Here is a 23482-nt window from a genome sequence, read left to right on the forward strand (position 1 = left end):
CAAAAAACCCCACCGTCTTCTATCCTCTTTTTTGCTATTCAATTACCAGGGGTTGGTTTGCAAAGGGGAAGGTTCTGTGCATCCCAAAACGTTTTTACAATGCAGCATGAGTTAATATGCTTTCAATGTGCTTCAAAGTCATGGCTGCCTCACAATATGAGGCCGGTGTGGCTTTGGGTGATGGCAAATAGTGACCTCAAAGTAGCTGGTGATGTTGCTTAAACAGCTGACCGGAAACAATGTCCTGCTATTATAAGAAAAGGGTTTTTAGAAAGGATATAGTATTTTAGCAAGGTGTTAAAAGAGGACACACAGGCTGTCATTAGGAATACTCCTACACAGTGCTAGTTCTAGGTCAGTATAGAAATAGTTAAAATAGACACAGTCACCTATAAACCTATTCAGGACAAAGTGACAATGTCTCTGCAAAGGGGCATCCCCCACTCACTGATACTTGCCTACCTAGCACTCCACCTCTGGTCCTAGCCCTGTCTCAAGCGGCAATAAAATACCCATTGCTGGATCAGTGCTCAGGCCTAGCGGCTGGCTGCTAGATTCGAGCACGGTCACATAGAAGTAGGTTATTTGCTCCCCCATGCCCAAACGCACCTGGTATTGATAGCGGCTGCAATGGTGGAAGGACTGGCAGGCTAATGCTGGCAAGACAGGCATGAGTGGGGCAGGGATCCTTTGCAAGGACACAGTCGATTTTCCTTCACTAGGCAAGGTAACGGTGTCTCTTTAAAGCTGACATAGCACCATATTTGTTCAAGTTAAAGACTGTCTGGGCAAAATAAAACAAAAAAACCCACACACAATCCTGCAAGACATTGCAAGCACAGAAAGATACATGTTAAACTGCTAGAAATCCAGTGTGCCCCCAACTAACCTACTCAGTGTACCTAAATAAAGCATGAGGGTGCATTAAGTTTAGCACAGTAGTATACACTTGTACGCTGCACTTGTATTCATCACAGACTCTTTTAAAACAGACCCAGAGCTAATGTGTCACATGCAAACACCACAAATTCCAGTGTGCAGGTACTGAGAAAGCTCCAAAGAAACAAATGAGAATATCCCAGTTAGCCTGCAGATTCATGTGTCCCAACTTACTCAACAAACTCATGTTCTCCCAGGTCAGCAAACATGTATCCATGATAACCAAAGACATCTCCCGCAAAGAACTTGATGTTGCTTTGGTGGCAGATCTGGTCAACTTTCACCAGCAAGTCTCTTGAGCAGCAGGTCAGACATACCTAGGAGCAACAAGACAGGAAGAAACTGAATATCTCAAAACACAGTATCATGAGGCTATTCAACATTCACAGGGAACACAGAATGCTTTTCCAGCAATTTCAAACATTTGAGCCCTGGTTTACACCTAAGCGGCACCGTTTTTGCAAGTTTGTATGCGCGTTAGCAGCATGCAGTTATTTGCGCGTTTTAACGCGCGTGCATGAAGACGCGCGTTTTGATTGGCAGCTCATAAACCATTGTGAGCAATGGAAGAAAACGTGCATAAACGCGCAAAAACACTTGCGAAAATGTGCAACATGCTTCTGTTGCGCATTTTTGTCCATTTCCAATGAAGTCTATGGGGAGGAGAAGCGCTTTTAACTGCCCAAAGAAGCTCCTGTATCTTTTCAGGCGTCTGGCATTTTTCAGCTCAGGTGTGAACCTGGGCCATTGAAAATCATGGCGTTTCTTGTGTTGGGCAGCGCTTTTCGAACTGCTCAAAAACACCTAGGTGTGAACCAGGACTAAAGCTTTAAAAGTATGTAGATTTTTAATATGTTTATATATTTATTTTACAACAAAAACACTTAATATATGGGGTGCATCCGCAATACTTTGAGATTGTCATGCCTGCTGGATCTTTAAATAACAAGTCAGCATTGCTGGCATGCTTGGAAGCACCCCGTGTTGCTGAGCTAAGCAGATGGGATCCTCAGCCTAAACTTCGCTAGAAGGCAGGAAGTGTGTGTCCCTTCTCAAAGATATTCTACAGTGTGTGCAAGCTGATCTCCCTTCTATTAAAAAACTAGTACACAACAGAAGATGTTATCAGAGTCCTCTGATAACATCTTTTTGCGATTTTTTGGAGTCTGCCACATGCAACCAATATATTAGAACTACTAACATGCAACATCACATTTACCCGATTCAAAATGTGACTAGTACTCAAAACAAAATGAAAGAACAGATTCCAAGCAGGGCAAAAATGCTAAGTGGGTGGCCGGTGTGTTAGTACTGTGAGAGTTCAAGTTTCAGCTAGCATGGTCAGAAAAAGATACTTGGCTGAACTAATTGTACAACTTTTGAAAAAGTATTACGACCCTTTTCCCCCTGAATTTTTGGAACATATGAAGGCAAGACTGTAGACAGTCATCAAAGTTCAATAGGTCTCGCAGCAGATGCCAAGTGTGTACAAAGAGCCCATGGAGAGAAATAAAAACACGCGCATACAATAACATCTAGATAAGAGAAAAAAAAGTTTCTGCTTAGGGAGAGAAAAACAATTTCTCCCAACGAAGCTGCTTCCTGTTGTTACTCTGTATTTCCTGCCAGACACAAAACACTGGCACTGGGCAGAACCAGCAACAGCAGCCTATATTCTGAAGGCTCCCATGTCAACACTCATAAAGCACGTTCCTGAACGGCCTGGGGAAACTATTCTTCCTTTTGTGCCAACAATGTGTAGACGCTATTGTTTTTACTTATTACAGAGAAAAAAAAAAAAAAAAAGAACAACTGCGGAACAATTACTTCCCTGATCGCTCGTATTGCAGAGTTCATTGATACTCTCCAGAGACGGGAGTCATACAGTCATCATCTCCCAAAACATCCTGATGCTTGTTAAAGGAGCCTCATATAAAAATGGGATAGAAAGCCTTATATAAAATTAAAAAGGAAGGAAAATGAAACAACAGTTCTAGGATTTGTGATTTTTTTTTTCGTTACCCAGGTGTTAGGAAAAAAAAAATGTCATTACAATATTTCACCTTCTCTGCCCCCGACTCACCCAATCAGCAATTCAGTGCAAGCCTTTTTCTGGGTTGAATGATGGCCAAAGTGATTCAATCCACTTACTGCGAGTGCAGGGGGGGTCACGTACCCAACCCTTCAGGGTGCATCATCATGGCACCCTTGGTAATGAAGCCAAGAATGGAGCTGATGTTATAATATAAGCAATGCTTTCAGCATCACTGAGCACTGCCCTGGTCCCTGTCCTTTATGCATTAGGTTACTTGAATGCATTTTTTAAAGATTTAACTCCTGAGTTTAGTGTCTTTTTAACATGAATGCTTTTCTTTTTTTGGTTTCTATAAAGCCCAAAAGTCATTTGTGTCGAACTCTGACAACTGAAGGTTAAGAAACTATAACACAGTAATAAAGGACAACACCATTGGATGTGATAAGTGGTCCTTTAGATTCCGTCTGCATCTCAATAGCACTCTTCAAGGGCTACCTCAAGTAAAAGAAATGTCAAGGTTCAATCCAACATATCAGTTGGATTATTATATAGATTTATTTTAATTTATATAATTTTAGCTCTTTATTTCAATGCTGTGAAATTGTTTTTAAAAAAGGTCAGAGATTACATAAGTGAAAACAATCAGTTCATCGAACAACGAGATCAGTACAGGCAGTCCCCGGGTTATGAACAAGATATGTTCTGTAGGTTTGTTCCTAAGTTGAATTTGTATGCAAGATGGAAAAGGTAAATTATTTAAGTGTAACTCCAGCCAAATTTTTTTTTTATAGTTTTGGATAGCATAGGGAAGGGATAACCCCCTGTAACGCTTGTTTCGCTGTGTGTGCCCCTGTTCAGAAGACTTCACCTCACTTTCTGTCCCGGTTACAATTGGAATTTGAAAATTTTGGATTGTCGTGGAAACAAGGATTGGTGGTAAAGCTTCAGTGGAGACAACATTTTCCCATGATAACTCAATTGCCCTTCCTAGGGGTAGATTTCATCTCACTTCCTGTTGTCTTAATGACAGGAAGTGCAATTCAATCTTTCAAATGAGGATATAGATAGCAGTAAATCCTTAGTGACCCGGAAGAAGAGGCGGGCACCCCTCGTCTGCACGTCTAACAAGAGCCAACTTGCTGTAATGTAACAGAGCCAAAAAGGCGGGCAACCCTCGTTGGCACGAGCGCGGTAGCATTACAACAATTTAAATGCTGCACGGTACACTTTGGGTGCAGCCTGGGACCCCCTGCTGTAAAGTAATAGCCTACGTTTGGAAGTAGGGGTCGGATGTAAGTCGGATGTTTGTAACTCGGTGACTGCCTGTACATAAAAACGCCAACAAAAGATCCCTTTGGACTAAAGGCACCATATAGCCAGACCAAGGAATCTGCAAACAAAGATCTGGCACCTACCCTGCAATTAGGGTGTATGGAAGCCTTTCTTCCTTCCTCTAGGCATATAGTTTGGGAAGACCATCATTAACCAATCTTTGCTCAAATCACAGCACTCAAAGTAGAATAAACACCTTTCTTTTAGGTTATTCCTCCAGGTCATGTGATGATTCTCTTCTGCGAACTGCATGACCCTGGTCTGTGGGCAGGACTGAGCTGCAGAGCTTTACATGTCTTAGTGACGTCACTATAGTTTATATTAGTCTTCCGTTCCCCGGGGTCATACAGTGTTATAAATGTCCTGTTGTTGTACTTCAGCACACTCACCAACCCACGGGTGTCATCTCAAAAGGACTGGTTTTCCCTACTGCACATTCGTTACATTTTTTTTTTTTTCTTCCTCAAATTGCAAAAAGCTTTATTGCTACTCAATTCTTTGAGGTACAGCTTTCTTAAAGGTGCCCATACACCTTACAACCATCGCAAGACTTTTGTCTTGCGATGGTTGTAAGCTAATTAAAAGCTCGTACGATCTGCCCATCTTGGACAGGCAGATCGTACTTGCAATCATCACAAGCACGTCCCTGAGGGGCGGGCATCTGATGACTGCAATGAGGGGCGGGCATCTGATGACTGCAATGAGGGGCGGGCTTCCGATGACTGCAAACGGGCAGTGCGCACACCGGCCCATTCGGCAATTGTCGAACAAGCAGGCCACTAACACGCCGAGAATCTTACGATTCCCGGTGGGTTTTCAAGCCTGCTTGTTCGACGGAAGACGTGCGACCGTACAGTAGAAACGGTCGCACGCCGTCCATACACTTTGCGATTATCGTACGATCGCGGGATTTCCCGCAATTCTTGTACAATAAAATCGTACAGTGTATGGGCACCTTTAGTTGAAAATGCCAGATCATTTGCGAAGCCGCTGTCACTCGCTGGAGGGGTTAGAGGAAGGATGAGAAAACTGCAGAATGTGCACACAGGTGGCAAAGAGAAAATTAGATCACCACTCAGAATAGGAAATCCAATCTAACTGGCAGGATCACCAAGTTTATTTCTATCTACTGCAAAGCTTTCATAGAAAAGTTTGCACAGTTCATTTTGTTTGGGATCCTCTCATGAAGAAATAGCTTTTGGGTTACAGACGCATTAAATACTGGTTTTAAGCCGACGCAACTCACCCCCAGCTTCTAACAACATTTGTAAAACTACTCACAGCATCAAACTGCTTGAAGAACTCATCAGGTTTATTCTCAATGTTTTCTGTGTCCACCTTGACTTTGACATTTGGGTTGAGATTCTGAGCCCGTTTCTCAGAAGCCTCTGCTCTGTTGCTACCAAGAGATCCAGTCGGTATCAAGAACTGGGCCCGAGAGTCTTCTTCTGACACCTGAAAAAACAACAACAGCAGTAATCAGGTATTGTGTAAAATACCGATAGGCATGTGGGTAAGTTTTCCACTCCCATCCAGAAAACCGGGAAGACTTTTAAAAGGACAAGTGAACTCACTTAGCCCCATATGCTCCTCCTTAGCAAATTCAAATGCAGAGTCTAGCACGTTCTGTGCAAGGACAGGCAGCGTTTAAATGGACACTCAACTCAGGAGTTAAACCTCAAAAATATATTCAAGTACCCTATCTCCAAGCTCACTCCCGTGATGGACTACAATCTCATGTTTAGTTTACTAATTTGTACTGAGATTGTAGTCCATCACGGGAGTGAGCTTAGAGCGGTGACTACTTTACAACACACACAGGGACCATGGGGAACAAAAGTAGCAACCCTCCAGAAGGAAGGACAGTGTCAGCACCAATTCAGAGATGATTTGAGGATCTAAAACCGAGTGATACACAAATAAGATACTTTTCTGTTTATAGTTATGGTACTTGAATGTTTTTTTAAGATTTAACTTTAGCCCTCGTTCACACCTGAACGTTTTGTAGCGCGCTCTACGCTCGACGAACGCTCTACAAAACGCTCGAAAATATAAATCCCATTGTATTCTATGGTCTCGTTCCCACCTTGGCGTATTTCTGCCCGTCCCTAACGCGCTACAAAATGGCCCACGCCTGAAAAGGTACAGGTACTACTTTGCGCGTTTCCATTGGGATACAGCCAAGTAGCCTTCAGGAACGTGCAACTTTTTTTACCGCGAACCGCGGTAAAAAAAACGTGCAACAGACGAGCATACGCAATACGCCTAGGTGTGAACGAGACCTTAGTGTCACTTTAAGCCTAACAGGAGTCAAAAGCCTCTGCTTCAGTGCCAGTTCACAGCCATAGGCAGCATAATAAGTACACCATCCCTTCCCATAGCCAGGTGCATTGCAGCAGAGGTTCCGGGGTCTGTGCAGGTGGCGGCAGTGTAAACCTGAGAGTCTCAGCATACTAGTAGATATGTAATTATACCAGGGTGTGCGAAGGGGGTCACATAGAGTTTATTATACAAGTACACTTGTCCTTTAATATGGAACAAAAAACTAAAGCCAACTAAAAACTAACACAAGGGGATAGTGACTGCCACCTTGTGGGGATTAGAATGCAACTGTAATACGTTATCATTTTACAGCAAAAAGATTCCTGAAAGGATATGTGCTTTTAGAAAAATCAACATTTGGTCCTTCTGCTGCAAAAACAGCTCCGGCACACTGTGATTGCATCCTGCAAAGCACCTTTTATTCACTACTTTCCCTGGACTGCACTGTATTTAAACAGGTCTGAAATTGAGCACATAGGAGATCAAGACAAGTGGGGGAATGTACTAAGACTGGAGCAGACAAAACCTGCAGCAGCTGTGATAGTATCCAATCAGTTTCTATCTTCAGCTTGTTCATTTAAGCTTTGAAGATGAAAGATAAAAGCTGATTGGTTGCCATGCACAGCTGCTCCAGAAATGGGAAGCTCCACTATTCTCTATGAGCAGACGTGGTCCTCAGCTAACCAAATGCACGCATTCAGTACAAGTAGATTTAGTGCAACTTATCTTCATTTGTTTAATAGAGATATCTATAGAGAAATAGATAGATATATATCTATATATATATAGATAGACATCTATCTATATATATATATAGATAAATATCTATCTATATATACACATCTTCTCAATTGTAAAACTGACCAATGATACAAAAAGTTTTGCACAAGCTCATTCTGGATGGAACTGCTGTGGGCAAGGTTGCCAGAGCAGCCCCAATGCATTCTGGTGTGAATGGGCCCTTTACCACTTGCTGACCGCGGTGTTAAACCCCCTTTCTGGTCAGGCCATGTTTCAGTATTCAGCGCTGCGGTACTTTGACTGACATTTATTCCGTCATTCAACGCTGTACTGAAATTAATTTTATACCATTTTTGGGGGACAGATAGAGCTTCCTTTTGGTGGTATTTAATCACCACTGGGGTTTTATTTTTTACTATATAATGAAAAAAGTACCAACAATTTGGAAAAAAAAATGTTTTCGTTATGTTATAAAACAGTTATTACCCACATTTTTGGCAAAATATAAAAGTCGGGGTCACGTCGGGTAAATAGACACCAAACATGTTAAGTTATAAAATTGTGTGCGTCTGCGAACTCGCAAAAACTACCATACCCAAAATTGGCCATAGACGACGCTTTAAAAGCTTTTACTGCTCATCAGTTTAGTGTTATTAGTGATTGATGGCCCTAGAATTATTGCTCGCACTGCGACGTTCGCGGTGATACGCAACATGTGCGGCGTAATGGATGCAATCGTTGTTTACACACTTAGGCGCTCTCAACACATGTTTATGTGGGGGGCGGGGGACTTTAAAAAAAAATTACATTTTTGTATTACCTTTATATGTGACTTATTTTTTTAATATTTTTTTGTAACTTTAATTTTTTTAAAACCTTTTTTTCACTTAACTTTATTGCTATCACATAGGGAGCAAAAGCCTCTTTTCTTCCCCAGTCTTCTGACAGTGGCCATGTTAAATAAGGGCAGATTACTAGCTCTCCTATTACTTCCTGGATTTCTGGCACATGTGACTTGGACATGTGACCATACAATCTCAGGGGAGGGAAATGCTTTTCCCTGAGATCTCCTGAGAATACAGATGAGATTTCCCAGCAATGCTCTGCTGATGACAAGGCAATCCCAGGATGCATTGCTGTGCCAAACTGAAGCCATTTTGCCTTTTCAAAGCAGGAAGTGAACGCTCTGCATGTGTAAGTATTTCACAATCACAGCCTTTTACACCTGACATGTCTATGTTATTGTTAATCATCATACATAGAGGGATGCTTTGGTAGAATTTGATGTTTGAGTGTCCGCTTTAACCAAGACAAGTCTAGAGATAAAGAATTCCAACAATCTGTCTTCTTCCAGCTCCAACTGAGATGTAGGGTGAGAACGCTAGCACCCTTTTTCAGTCATGGCACTCTTTAAAAGTATGCAAAAACTTGAGGCACCCCAGATTAAAATGTAAAAAAGTACATTTCCCTCAAATCCATAACAGACCCTTATTACACATTATTATTATACAGGATTTATATAGCGCCAACAGTTTGTGCAGCGCTTTACAATATAGGAAAGACATTACAATCACAATACAATTCAAGACAAGATGGTAAGGAAGACCCTGAGGGCTTACATAAAGGTATAATATGGATTTTAAGGGGGAACCCCACAGAAAAGAAAATGTGGGGTTCCTCCCTTCACATCAGAGCCCACCATTCACAGCAGAGTACCTCAGAATATCACTTTCAGGAGTAATAGACTTGGTCGCAAAACCAGAAAACTTGTCATTTGAGATTGCTTTGGAGGTCTCACTGCAGGCGATACTTCTTCTGCACTGCTAACCACTGATTGGTGGGATTTCTCAGTAGAGAGGCTCCCGGGGGCCCACATCACATGTACATTTTGCAGTTCCTTGGTAAAACAGAAAACTGCGTGAGGCTCACAAAAGCTCAGGAGCCAGTTATGGCTCAAAAACACAAAAACATAAAGACAATAAGAATGCAATAGATTAAAAAAAAAACCCTTCCAAATATACATTGCCCAACAAAGTATTACTTTACAGTTTTGCCTGAGCGCTTACAGTCTTCTGAAAAGCGGACTCCAACTCTCTTAACCCCACTTCCCTGGACCTCCTGTCTAGTAAAGGATCACAAGGGACAGCACAGTTTCCAGCAAATGTTCTTCTATTAGCTTGGAGAAAGCTGGATGGAAGAGGGGGACCAGGAAGCATGGGAATGGCTCGTCTTGCTGTGTCTTTGTGAAGACACACAGCTTACTAGCACACACAAGTGTGACTCCATAGGACCCTGCAAGGGAAAGGAGAAACCCTAAAACAGGATATCAGGACCAGGGCTCAGGGGGCAAGGTGATTTTGCAGGAAACTAAAACTTTTAAACATGGAGGAGCAGCATCCATTGTAAGTGATTTCATCAGCATTTTAAATAGCTTAAAAACATTTTGAACTTTAATATCACTTTAAGACTTGTGGCGTCACCTACCAGCTGATGGTCTAGTAAAGTCAGTTCCTGAACTCCTGCCAAGATCAGATTCTTTGCTACTTCAGCGCCCAAACCTCTCATGCCAACCAAAAGGACTCTGGATTTACGAAGCCTATAGGGAGGGAAAAAGAAGTTACTGGCAAAGAACTGAGACCACACACAAACACTTTCTGAAATATGAGAATCCTTCCCCACTCCCCATTATTAACCTCTTGCCGTCCGCCCGTAGTAGAAAAAAGGACGGACGGCACTGCTGCATTGGCGGGTTTTGTTTCTGCTCGCGCGCGCCCTCTAGCGGGCACGCACGGGCAGAAAAGACCCGTCCAATGCGAACACCCGGTACCGGGTGTTTCACATATAGGCGATCAGCGGGTCCATAGCCCGCCGATCGCCTATATGTGCTCGTTTGCGTCCCCCCCTGACCCCTCACCTTGAATCCCGGGATCCGCTGCCCACACTGAAACATACCATGGCCGGTCACATGACATCTCCTGCAAAGGCAGTAGGTGCACTTCAAACATGCTAAGTGCAGTGCTGAGGTTATGATGTCAGCGATGCTGTGGTGAAACTACAAAGCCCACCATGATTCTGCCTCTGGGAGTCATGCCTGTGGGTGTCAGGGTCTTGCAATGCCTCATGGGACTTGTAGTTGCCCCACAGCTGGAGGGCCAGAGTCTGCCTACCCCTATCTTAGGTTATATACATATATATAGGTGTCTTACTGCACTCCTTACCGGTATAGGATATTCCGTGAAATCCTGGTGGGTGCTCGTAGTGACCATGGATGGCGCCGTGAAAGTAAACAAGTTTTCAAAGGGATGTCACCAGCACACAATTTAAAAGAGAACTATGGCGTAAGTGTTTTTCCCCATAGTTCTCCTAAGGGTCACGGGAGGACATATACTAACCTCCTCCCGTGACCCAAAGCTCAGTATAGCGCAAGCTACAGCTCGCGGTATACCGAGACTGTCGCGGTCAGGACGGATCCCGACATTACTGTCCAGACCTCCCAGCTGCGTGAGTGACAGCTGGCTCTGCCTATCTAGAGGCAGAGCCAGCTGTACCCGCCCCCTCCCCCATCCATTCCTCCACTCAGCGCTGGAGGATCGGGAAATCCCTGCAGGGAGCCGTGAGATGATCGAGAAGTGAGCGAGCGACTGTGTGTGTTCGCTCACTTCCTGATCTATTGAGCCGATGTGTGACAGTTTCATTGTCACACGTCGACTCGAACTATGAGGTTGATTGATTTTCACTCACCTCATAGTTCTCCTTTAGGCCCCGTTCACATATAGCGACATACCTTTTGCAGCGGATCCGCACGGCCGGGATAGCGCGACTTTCGGGGCGACGTTCCAGCGACGATCCAGCGACGGTAGCGCGACCTTCCCCGTCGGGCTCCATAGAAAAAAAGCAAAATCGCGCAAAATCCGCCGAAAAAAGGGTCCGGTAGAAGCGACTTGCGACCGCGACGAGCGACATGGAGTTAAGACAGCTCCATTGAATAACATTGGCCGGCGACTTCTCGCGATATCGCGGCGGAAATCGCGCGATAATTCGCTATATGTGAACGGGGCCTTAAGTGTAATCAACAAAAGTCCATTTAATAATGGAGTCCTATCATTCCAGTACAAGCGTTTTGGGGGGCGCACAGGGTCCCCTTCATCAGGCTCAGAATGACGCCTTAAGTTAGGCGCCAGTTGTAATTTTTAAGGCGCACTGGCGACCTGACCCTGCCTCATACCATTTGCACAGCAATCACCCCAAAATGTACTTATTCCTCTGAAAGATTCAATGATCTATAACAAGTTACCCAACAGAGTTTCACTCCCAACTCAGTGCAGCAGGTCACAATGTTTACAGAAGGTGTTCTTGCTCACAGTCCGGTCACAAATAGGCCACATTGTGATGGATGAAAACTCCTCCTATAAACATTTAGCCAGAAATGATATTCCTGATATAACTTGGTGGCCTCAATCTCACCCTGATGAACTCTTCCCACACTTTTGGCTGAACCAATATAGATTAGAAAATTGGGTCGGCTGTGAGTGGGACCCCCTCATGACAGCAGTAGGTGTACACGCTGGGAAATCAAGAAATCCAGGAAGTAATAGATCTAGTAGCCTGCCTTTAGTAAACATGGCCACTGCCAGAAGACTGGTGAAGAAAAGAAAAATAAGGTACACAAAGAACACAAAGCTCTATCAAAAGTTCCAACTCGTTGAGATCTCCAATGACCTGACTTGCGGTTTAGTTAGAAGTAAGGTTTGGCCGAGAAGGGTGTCAAAGCGGCGGCCATATTGAGTGGGGCAACTCAGATTAATAACATGCTGGATTAGTCTGACCCTAGTTCATTTTAATACTTTATTGCGGTGTACAATGTGTAAGAAAATGCAGCGGGTGGCGCACGTGCAGTAGAGCCTTCTCGACCAAACATCTTACTTCTAACTAAACCGGAAGTCATGTCCTTGGAGATCTCGACGAGTTGGAGTTTTCGACAGAACACCGGCAATTATCTAGAAGTATGTGTTTATAGATTGTCACCCCTAAGCATTTCTAAAGGTGTGTTTGTTGTTATTTTAAAGATATGGCCAAAGGTCTGCTTTAAGGAGCACTGGCGACCCAGCTCCTGGGAATTGTCCAGCCCCACCATAAGCTGTGACACGGATAGGAGGTTAAAATTTAAATGATTTTAAACCTGGTTCAAAAGTTGAAGATGCAACACATTAATGTTTAGGCTCCACCTACAGGCCAATCAGAGCCCCTCTGCTGCCTGCTGATTGGACAGTGCAATGGCAGGAGGCACAGCTCAGCCATGGCGTCAGGTATATACATTAGATCTCAGTAACAAAGTGAAACTAAATCAGAGAGGAGCACATAGAAGGCTTTTCTGGCCGATAGCAGCCTTTTACCTGTTGCATGCTCTCAGGCTGGGCTTGCACTTTAAAAGTGAATACTGATACCAAACCCAGCGCTCTCCTTTCGTGTTAGTCTATCACAAGAGCCCCATCTGGAAGGGTCACACAAATCGGCACGCTGTGTTTTGCTTCAACTACAAATCCCAGCATGGACCTGTGGCCTGGAGACTAGCATGGGACGCTGGGACTTGTAGTCTCCACACAGCTGCAGAGCCTGACAGACCGGTACTGGTCCTGCACGTGAGCACTACAGTCACCTATTCTGCGCCTCCAGCCCCCAGAGGCGGATCTGGCGATCATACTGTGCGGCCTCCTCCTCACTGATCACCGCCTGCTCCTTCTCCACCATCTTCTCCCGATTCACACACACCGAATGAATGGAGGACAACGGGGGGCGGAGCCCAGACACGTCACTACCTAATTGCAGCACCACGTGACATTCGAACTCCCGCCCTTTCCTTTCGCGCTTCACGTGATCCTTTCCCATGCGAAGATTGGGCGGAAGCGGCGATGGCCTCTAGTGTGTGAAGTGCTTACTGCAAGCCATGTGGGAGGGGACAAGTGCTACCAGTATAGCGGGTCGCCTAGTCTCAACAGCGCCCCCAACGTGTGAAGTGAGAAATGCAAGCCATGTGGGAAGGCGACAAGCGCTGGTATAGCTGAGCGCCTGGTCTCAACAGCGCCCCTAATTTGTGAAGCGAATACTGCAAGCCATGTGGGAAGGCGACAAGTGCTAGTATAGCGGGGCGCCTAGTCTCAACAGCGCCCCTAACGTGTGAAGTGAATACTGCGAGCCATGTGGGAAGGCGACAAGTGCTGCAACAAGTGCTAGTACAGCGGGGCGCCTAGTCTCAACAGCGCCCCCAACGTGTGAAGTGAAAACTGCACACTTTGTGTGAAGCCATGGTATAGGTTGGTGCCCTCACTGTAACTGCAGGAAAAATTATCTGGGAAATGACTTGCATTTTTCTCTGCAAGAACGCAGGTCACAAAAAACAAATGCATGTGTTTACATGCATTTAGATGCATTCACAGTATCTAATGCGGCCCTGGATACATAGAATTATATTTTCTCTAAATGCAACTTAACTGAATGCACCTAAATGCACGTTGCGGTGCTTTTACATGCATTATGGTGCAAAAAAATGCAGCATGCTGTACTTTTGTTTTGGTGTAAACTCGATTTATTTATGAACATTAGCTTTAAATGCATATGCGTTCCAGATGCATTTAAAAATGCATTCCACTGCATGGGTTTAAACAAGCCCATAGATCTATGAATGATACTTCCAGCATCAGGAAGCCGGGCAGCGAGTCATTACATGCTGCCCAGCTTCCTGATTGGCCGGGAAGCCGGCTCCATGCTTTCTCTTCAGCTGGTGACAAGAAGCATGTAGCCGGCTTCCCTGCTAATCGGGAAGTCGGTTGGCGAGTCTTTACACACGACCTGTCTTCCTTAATGGGACATCCGGTATCAGTATTCAGTATTGGCGAGTACCGGGAAAAAAAATGTTGGTCGATACCAAAATACCGGTATAGGTGCATCACTATTAAAAACCTTTTGACTTTAATATCACTTTAAAGGAGAACTATGAGGTGAGTGCTTTTCACTCATCCTCATAGTTCTAGCCGACCTGTGACAATGAGACTGTCACAGGTCGGCTCAGTAGATCGGGAGGTGAGCGAACACATACCGGCGTTCGCTCACTTCTCGATCCTGTCATAGCTCTCTGCCATGCAAGGGGAGGCAACTGGATTCCCCCCTCCCCACTTCGATTCTCCAGCGCTGACTTGGCGGAATGGACGGGGGAGGGGTCGGGTACAGCTGGCTCTGCCGCTAGATAGTAATCCAGACATAATTGCCGGGATCCGCTTCAGCTGCGGCGTCTCAGTATACCGCGAGCTGTAGCTCGAGGTATACTGAGCTTAGGGTGACGGAAGGACGCTAGTTTGTGTCCTCCCATTACCCTAAGGAGAACTATGGGGAAAAGCCCTAATCCCATAGTTCTCCTTTTAAAGTAGTATTTGGAGTGAAGATGTAACAGCCATTGATGAAGGCTTTTTAATACCTATTGACAATTCATCAGATTGCATCAAAACACATTTGGATGCATTGCAATTGACTTCTATGAGCCTCCCAATGCACTGAAGCACAGAGAAAACAGACATGCCGTACTTTTAAAAAGGTTCTACATTGCAGTACTGAGATGGGAACAGACACTATCTTTATTATGGGAATTCATAACACATGCGTCACTGTAAATGGGCCCTTAAAGGAGAACTATGAGGTGAGTGCTTTTCACTCACCTCATAGTTCTAGCCGACCTGTGACAATGAGACTGTCACAGGTCGGCTCAGTAGATCGGGAGGTGAGCGAACACATACCGGGTTCGCTCACCTCTCGATCCTGTCACGGCTCTCTGCCGTGACAGGGGGAGGGGCTGGATTCCCCTCTCCCCGCTCCGATCTGCCAGCGCTGACTGGCGGAACGGACGGGGGAGGGGGCGGGTACAGCTGGCTCTGCCTCTAGATAGGCAGAGCCAGCTGTCACTCACGCAGCTGGGCGGATCCCGTCATCTAAGTCGGGATCCGCTCCGGCGTCTCAGTATACCGCGAGCTGCAGCTCGCGGTATACTGAGCTTAGGGTAACGGGAGGACGCTAGTTTGTGTCCTCCCGTTACCCTAAGGAGAACTTTGGGGGAAAACACTGACCCCATAGTTCTCCTTTAATGCTTTTTTTTATCCATCTCTCGTCCTACCCCACAACTGTTTCATCCCAGGTGTAAATCTATTTACGATTGTTTAATATAAGTACAGAAAACAGCTATGTGTGTGCTAGGATACTCGGTTCCATTTACTCTCTTTTGCTGTTATTGGCTCTACTATAGTCATGTTGAGTATTAAAGTGGACCTGTCACTTTACATCCTGGTTTCTCTGAGGCACTGGTGACGGAGCCCTGGCATCACATCAGCCCCCCGGGAAGGCCTTGTCATCAGTGCCTTCCAGGGAAATCTGCACATGCATTGTACGAGATCTGGGCCGCATGTCCCGTACATGATTTGTGGAGGCTTATTATCCACTAACAAGCTTGCCCATATCTCATACGGCCCAGATCTTGTACAGTGCATGTGAATAGCAAGCCTCCCCAGATCTCCTACGACACATGTAAATAACAAGCCTCCCCAGATCTTGTACAGTGCATGTGAATACCAAGCCTTCTCAAAACTCCTATGATGCATGTGAATAACACGCCTCCCCAGATCTACGACACATGTGAATAACAAGCCTTCACAGATCTCCTACGACACATGTTAATAACAAGCCTCCCCAGATCTCCTACGACACATGTAAATAACAAGCCTCCCCAGATCTTGTACAGTGCATGTGAATACCAAGCCTTCTCAAAACTCCTATGATGCATGTGAATAACACGCCTCCCCAGATCTATGACACATGTGAATAACAAGACTTCCCAGATCTCCTACAACACATGTTAATAACAAGCCTCCCCAAATCTCCTACGACACATGTAAATAACAAGCCTCCCCAGATCTCCTACGACTCATGTAAATAACAAGCCTCCCAGATCTCCTACGACACATGTGAATAACAAGCCTTCCCAGATCTTCTACGACACATGTTAATAACAAGCCTCCCCAGATCTCCTACGACACATGTTAATAACAAGCCTTCCCAGATCTTCTACGACACATGTTAATAACAAGCCTTCCAAGATCTCCTACGACACATGTTAATAACAAGCCTTCCCAGATCTCCTACGACACATGTGAATAACAAGCCTTCCCAGATCTCCTACGACACATTTGAATAACAAGCCTCCCCAGATCTATTACGACACATGTTAATAACAAGCCTCCCAGATCTCCTACGACACATGTTAATAACAAGCCTTCCCAGATCTCCTACTACACATGTTAATAACAATCCTTACTAGATCTCTTACAACACATGTGAATAACAAGCCTCCCCGGAACATGTGCAGCACATGTGAATAACAAGCCCCCCCAGATCTACGACACATGTGAATAACAAGCCTCCCCGAAACTTGTACAGCACATGTGAATAACAAGCTTCCCCAGATCTCATATGACGCATGTGAATAACAATCCTCCCCAGATCTCCTACAACACATGTGAATACCAAGCCTCCCCAGATCTTGTACAGCATGTGAATAACAAGCCTCCCCAGATCCCCTACAACACATGTTAATAACAAGCCTTCCCAGATCTCCTACGACACATGTGAATAAAAAGCCTTCCCAGATCTCCTACGACACATGTGAATAACAAGCCTCCCCAGATCCCCTACGACACATGTGAATAACAAGCCTCCCCAGATCTATTACGACACATGTGAATAACAAGCCTCCCTGGATCTTGCACAGCACATGTGAATAACAAGCCTCCCTGGATCTTGCACAGCACATGTAAATAACAAGCCTCCCCAGATCCTGTTTAGCACATGTGAATAACAAGCCTCCCGGATCTCCTACGACACATGTTAATAACAAGCCTTCCCAGATCTCCTACGACACATGTGAATAACAAGCCTCCCTGGAACTTGTACAGCACATGTGAATGACATGTGTCATATGAGATCTGGGGAAGCTTGTGAATAACAAGCTTCCCCAGATCTCATATGACACATGTTAATAACAAGTCTTCCCAGATCTCCTACGACACATGTTAATAACAAACCTTCCCAGATCTCCTACGACACATGTTAATAACAAGCCTCCCCAGATCTCCTACGACACATGTGAATAACAAGCTTCCCCGGAACATGTACAGGACATGTGAATAACAAGCCTCCCCGGATCTTGTACAGCACATGTGAATAACAAGCCTCCCCAGATCTCATATGACACATGTGAATACCAAGCCTCCCCAGATCTCATACAACGCATGTGAATAACAATCCTCCCCAGATCTCCAACGACACATGTGAATACCAAGCCTCCCCAGATCTCATATGACGCATGTGAATAACAAGCCTCCCCAGATCTCCAACGACACATGTGAATACCAAGCCTCCCCAGATCTCATATGACGCATGTGAATAGCAAGTCTCCTTACAACTGACATGGCACATAGGAATAACAAGCCTCCCCACATCTCTTACGACACATGCATGACACAGAATAAGGAAGAAGCTGGCCACTGATTGTATTATCTTCAAAAATGGAGGCGCAGCATGTGGACTCCAGACAGGAAGACGGGTGGAAAAAATAAAATCGAATAAAGAAAGATGCATGTTCCTATTTATAAGTGTTTTGGTTTATTTATTCGGCTAAACTTATTTATTTAGCATGAGCAGTTTATTAAGGACGGGGGAGGTCCACTTTAACCCCTTGAGTTCCCAGGCCTTTTATCTCCCTAAAATCCCCCTTGAGGCCCTAAATGTTTTTTCATTTCGGTGATGTCTCGGTTCCGCACGTTATATCTGTACAGTTTTGTAGGCTGTCCTCGCACTGCCAGGGTTAGGGATTGGAGTAAAGCAGATTTACTTACCTGATCCCCGCTTCTCCAGTGGTCAGGAAGAGGCCGTATTACTTACCATGTTCTCCGCACCAGCAATCTGCGGTGTTCTCTTCTGTTCCCTGGCGCTGTGGGCGGTCCCCCTGCGTCATCACATACAATAAAGGATTGTTAGTCCTGCATTGTACGTGAGGAGGTAAGTGAGCGACTTGCAGCCGGTGGATGCAATAGAGAGGGGGCTTCAAGGGAAGCAGTAACACTGATGGGGGGAGTGGGAGAGTCTTTTGGAGGGAGTGGAAAGGGATTAGAACATCTATTTATGAAAGAAAATACCACATTTTGGGTTGTCACCAGAACAGGAATAGATGGGATATTTTACTATGGACTGCCCTCAAAGGGATTCCCTCTCACTTCCTGTTATGGCTTTCAGGCAGGAAGTGACCTGAAATCTCCCTTATGGGACACAGATGGCAGAAAAATCCTGCAGATGTTCGCGGCGGTTCTCATGTAATCAGACATGCTTCAATTACTGCGGACAATCAGTTTTGAGCCCAAAGGTGATTTTATATGCAATTCACTATGATTTATATTTCTTTGTCCATTTTTTTACTGAGCATGTTTTGAGCATTGTTTGTTTTCTGTGTATAATTATAAGCTAAGCACTGTTTGTTTATAGTGTTTTCTGTATATTTGGGAATCGAGCACTGTTTGTATTTGTTCTAGGCAGCGCAGCCATACGCTGATAGTGTGAACAAGGGCGCTACACCCTCAGGTACATTACGTCACACAGACCCAGCCTCTAACTACCAGACTGCATTGCGAAACTTCATCACTGAGTGCCGCGCCCACCAAGCCAATCCCTTTTCCTGCTTCCAATTCCCCGCCCATCTCCCACTATCTCATTGGCGCAACTCATCTCTCATCTCGGGGAGTGGCGCGCTGGGCCAATCACGTCCGCCAGCCCTCGCCACCGCCCACTCTCCGGAAACCTCCGAAAGGCCTTCTCCCCTCCCTCGGCAAGCGGCTGCCTCGGTTAACCATGATGACGTCACTAACATAGCCGCCTCCCCTCAGTCCTGCGCGGTCGCCATTTTGAGTCTGTGTCTTCACACTGCGCCACGATACACGGAATTCACCCGCTTCCCAGGGACTGACACCCCAAAACACCCCCCCTCTACCCCAACCTGTGTTCCCCCGTCACCTCCCATACCCACTCCACTGAGCTCCTTGCCCACCATCTCACCACCAGAGGCCAAAGCCAGTCAGAGGGGCCCGCTGTGGACCCCTCCAAAGCGCCCTAAAGTTCTCCCTGGCCCCGCCGTGTTACAGTGCAAACCACACGTGGACTCATGTGATGTAGCCGCTCACAAAAGTGACACTTAAGTCCAGTACAGAAAGTCAATGCTTGTTATGGCCGTGGAGGGCACCAGTGTCCATGAATCCTCCTCCCCAACATCAAACCATGAAAATGAACCAAATCTCCTCTTCCTCCCCGCCGAAAGGTCGAGTAATATCCACAGTGTGTGTGTCTAGAGTGACCCTTGTGTCCACAGGTCTGGAGGGGGATGGGCTGGGGGGATCCAAGATCTTGGGGGGTCCCGCAGCAAGGTAAAAAACTGTGCCATGATGTCATGTGTCTGACCCCCCACATACTATGACCTAACAATCCGTCCATATCTCTTTCCTTCTGTGCCCTAATACAGGCAATATTCTGCAATATTGGTGGCTGCAAAGCCCCCCCCCCCTTTGGGAGACCCCCCCAGCCCCTCCTCCACTGGGCTTTAAATGTCTAGAAAACAGAATAGTTGCTGAAAAATGTCAGCAAAATGGCTTTTATTTGATTTAATGTAAATGTGTTTATGATGATGTGACTGGTCGGAATGTGTGAGGCTTGTGTAACATTGTACTTTGGTGCCGTGTCCATGTTATATGTGTTTTCGGAGTAACTCTTCTGTCCGCAGGTCTTGAGGGGGGGGCCCTCAAATTGGGATTCGGGTCTGGAGTGCGATGGGAAGTCATGGTGGAAGGGTCGCGGCGACATCTATTGTGGCGTCACGCTTCCACCGATAGAACAGGAAGTGTGTATTTGTGGTGTGCTAGACCGTCTGATGAGTGATGGGTGTCCGATCTGTGATCTTATCGGTGGCCTAAAATGTAACGTAATGTGTATGTAATCCCTAAATCTATGTTTAACATTATGTCTCCTTTTATACAACATGTTTCAGCACTTTTATGTGAGATCCTGCCTGTAACAGCACTTCCTGTTACAGGCTGACAACACTAAGCCCGCTACCTTACAAGAAACAGCAGCGTTGTCAGCCTGCCGTGGCAGCTCCTTCAGTTGGGCTGCTTGTCTCATAGAACCGATAGACATCAGCCATCTGAAGGAGCTGGCACGGCAGGCTGACAACACTGCTACTTATAGCAAGATATTGGCTTAGCATTGTCAGCCGGCGACAGGAAGGGCTTGTTTACACCATGTCCGTTAAGATGTATTTTTCTGCACATGTTTGATGTGAGCAGAACACATAGAAAACAATTTACGCCATACATGTGCGGAAATACGCAGCTCAATGGACTTGGTTATTCCTGTCGCAGTCTGACAACGGTAAGCCACTACCTCTTAAAATTCAGCCACGTTGTCAGCCTGCTGCGCCAACTCCTTCAGTTGGTCGTTGAGCTGCCAATCAGGTCTATCAGTTAAGTAATCCAATAGAAGGAGATGGCTCAGCTGGCTGACAACAACGCTGCCTTTGCGAGGTATTGGCTTAGCGTTGTTTGGCCGTGACAGGAAATGCTTTTACTAGCAGGATCTCCAGATAAAAAATGTTGAAACGGATTCACAAAAAACAATTTGCTGAGGAAAAATATTTACAGTGAGACATGACGCCAAACATACCGAAAAACTCAACCTGAGTTGGCAAACACTTGAAAACAAATAATGACTTTTATGATGGCAGAGAGATGTAATTTTGTATGTCATAGTACAGGAAATATTGTGGGGTGCCCTCTGATGGGGGTCACAAAGCTCAACGTGCATCTCTATCAGAGAGCTCAACGTGTATCTTTATTTAAATCTTTAAAAAAAAAAAGCGCTTTGACTCGAGTGGAGAGGGTTAGACGCTCTGCGTCCCTGTTGGGGACATTCACCGCTCCATTGTCACCGATAAAGAAGATGAGGGAATACAACATTTCAGAATTGTCCCAACAACAAGAAGTGAGGGCAAATCGTCCAATGGGGACAACTAAGAAGGACATTTTAGGAGATTTCCTCTAACTACCTGTTGCATCTGGGGGCAGGAAGTAAGGATTACATTTACCCATTGCTACACAGAGGGGGAGGGGGTATTCCCTGCTCTATTCAAAAGCTAAAAAAAAACATTTTTTGGATACACGCACACTATCATGATACATTGATGACTATCTGTTATGAGGTTGTAGTCCAAGTTATCTTTTATTGTCCTGGATGTCAGTGCGGGGCTCTGGCAGACCAGCTGGCTCACTGATAGTTGTGTGATCTTGAATATAATGAGGGGAATTGATTAAAACTGGAGCAGACAAAATGTGGAGCATTTGCCCATGGCAACCAATCAGCTTCTCTCTTCAGTTAAGATTTGAAAAAGAAACAGAGAAGCTGATTGGTTGCCATGCACAGCTGCTCCAGATTCTGTCTGCTCCAGTTTTTATAAATTCCCTTCAATGTGTTTGTGAGGCTGTAGTCTGAGATCTATGATATTGTTTTGTATGTCATAGTACAAGAAAATGTTGTGGAGTTCAGGCGGACCTCCTAAGTTAGTGATGGACATCAGAAAGTTCTGTGATCCGGTCACTTGCTAAGTATATACTTCTGTGATATGAATATAATGTTTGTTTTGCAATGGGAGGATGATGTGTCAGTTGAAAGACGTTTGGAAATGTTCCTTTTAATGTTTGTAAACAGTATGAGGGGAGATTATGAAAACTGGAGCAGCATGACCTGGTGCTGCTGTGCATAGCAACCAATCAGCTTCTAGCTTTCATCAAAGCTTAGCTGAACAAACCGAAGAGAGAAGCTGATTGGTTACTATGGCGAACCAGTTTTGATTAATTCTCCCCATTGTATTCTGCGAGTGCTGCAGATGTGCACGATGACCTCTGTGGCCTAGGTGGAGGGTTGCATTTGGTATAGACACAATCTTCTCCAGTATTATCCTTTTTTGTTATGATAACAGCCTAAATATCCATCCAGAACTAGTCTTACAAAGCAAAGCCCATGTGCTAAATATATGCGGATCCAAAGAACTTGTCTTGTGTGGCCTACATAAGCAGAGCCGATTTGCTTGCAGACTTGCTTGTTCTGGAATAGGATGGAAAGGCAGAGGCCTGTGGTCTGAGGCTCACAAGCTCTCCAAAATATTTTTCTGTCTATTCTTAGCCTATGAGAGGCCCTATATGGACATGTGTACGAGTCCCTTATATACAATAGGACCAGGGAGTATTCCAGAAGCTTAGTCATATGGCTTTCTACTAATTATAGAGAAAATGCAACCCTGAGCAACTGATAAAGTGCTTATGAGAGCACGACCAAAACAACAAAAATTCCCCGTGTTCTCATGTAAAGGGGGGTTGTGGGGTTTTTGTGTTTGCACACTTGTGGGTCACCCTTGGGGTTTAGATGTACAGAGCACTTTGTGATGTAACATTGTTGCAATACTGGCAGGCGTACTGTTCTAGGCCCGGTGTCTGTGATAAGTAACAAGCAATTTTCCTTGGCCACACGATTCAGTCACTGAAGAGGAAAATAATTGATACTATTAGTTTTAACAATTGCACACATTTCTGCCACAGGATTAGAATCCCTCTGTTGATGTGGACTAGGTATCTTCTTACCGCTTCTATTGTGCGCTCTTTGGTTAGCTTGAGGAGGAATGGCTTGGGAATGGATCTGAACTCAGTCATTTGTCTTAATTGACTTTGGAGAATAGGCGTCTTTCCTGCGGTGGAGAAGCTCCCTGGGATATGCTGCACAGTTTGAGATTAATTTACGGTCATGTCACCCGGGTTTGTAATATAATGTCGAATGTTTTGTAACCAGAACTAACCTGGAATTGTTTATATGAAGTGGAAATGAGGGAGCAACACATGACAAAGTAATGACAGCTGGAATCTGGTTGCTATAGGCAACATTTGTTTATGTCCCGTTTCCAGTGTTAATGTGTATGGGCATGCTATAGAC

General features: G+C 45.1%; 2 protein-coding genes across 2 annotated transcripts in view; one reads left to right on the forward strand and one right to left on the reverse strand.

The window, feature by feature from the left end:
* SAE1 (SUMO1 activating enzyme subunit 1) overlaps positions 1-13192 on the reverse strand; it is a 48613-nt gene extending 35421 nt beyond the window's left edge. Inside the window, exons 1-4 of the mRNA XM_018562979.1 lie at positions 13026-13192; positions 9854-9965; positions 5588-5761; positions 1114-1256 (exon numbers count right to left, since the gene is read on the reverse strand). Coding sequence (XP_018418481.1) covers positions 1114-1256; positions 5588-5761; positions 9854-9965; positions 13026-13117 — 521 coding nt within the window. The 5' untranslated portion in view covers positions 13118-13192. The remainder of the gene's footprint in view (positions 1-1113; positions 1257-5587; positions 5762-9853; positions 9966-13025) is intronic.
* Positions 13193-19322: 6130 nt separating this feature from the next.
* ZC3H4 (zinc finger CCCH-type containing 4) overlaps positions 19323-23482 on the forward strand; it is a 35108-nt gene continuing 30948 nt past the window's right edge. Inside the window, exon 1 of the mRNA XM_018562993.1 lies at positions 19323-19769. Coding sequence (XP_018418495.1) covers positions 19669-19769 — 101 coding nt within the window. The 5' untranslated portion in view covers positions 19323-19668. The remainder of the gene's footprint in view (positions 19770-23482) is intronic.

The sequence above is a fragment of the Nanorana parkeri genome, unplaced genomic scaffold (genome assembly GCF_000935625.1).
Source record: "Nanorana parkeri isolate BGI_ZX_2015 unplaced genomic scaffold, ASM93562v1 scaffold620, whole genome shotgun sequence".
Taxonomy (NCBI): domain Eukaryota; kingdom Metazoa; phylum Chordata; class Amphibia; order Anura; family Dicroglossidae; genus Nanorana; species Nanorana parkeri.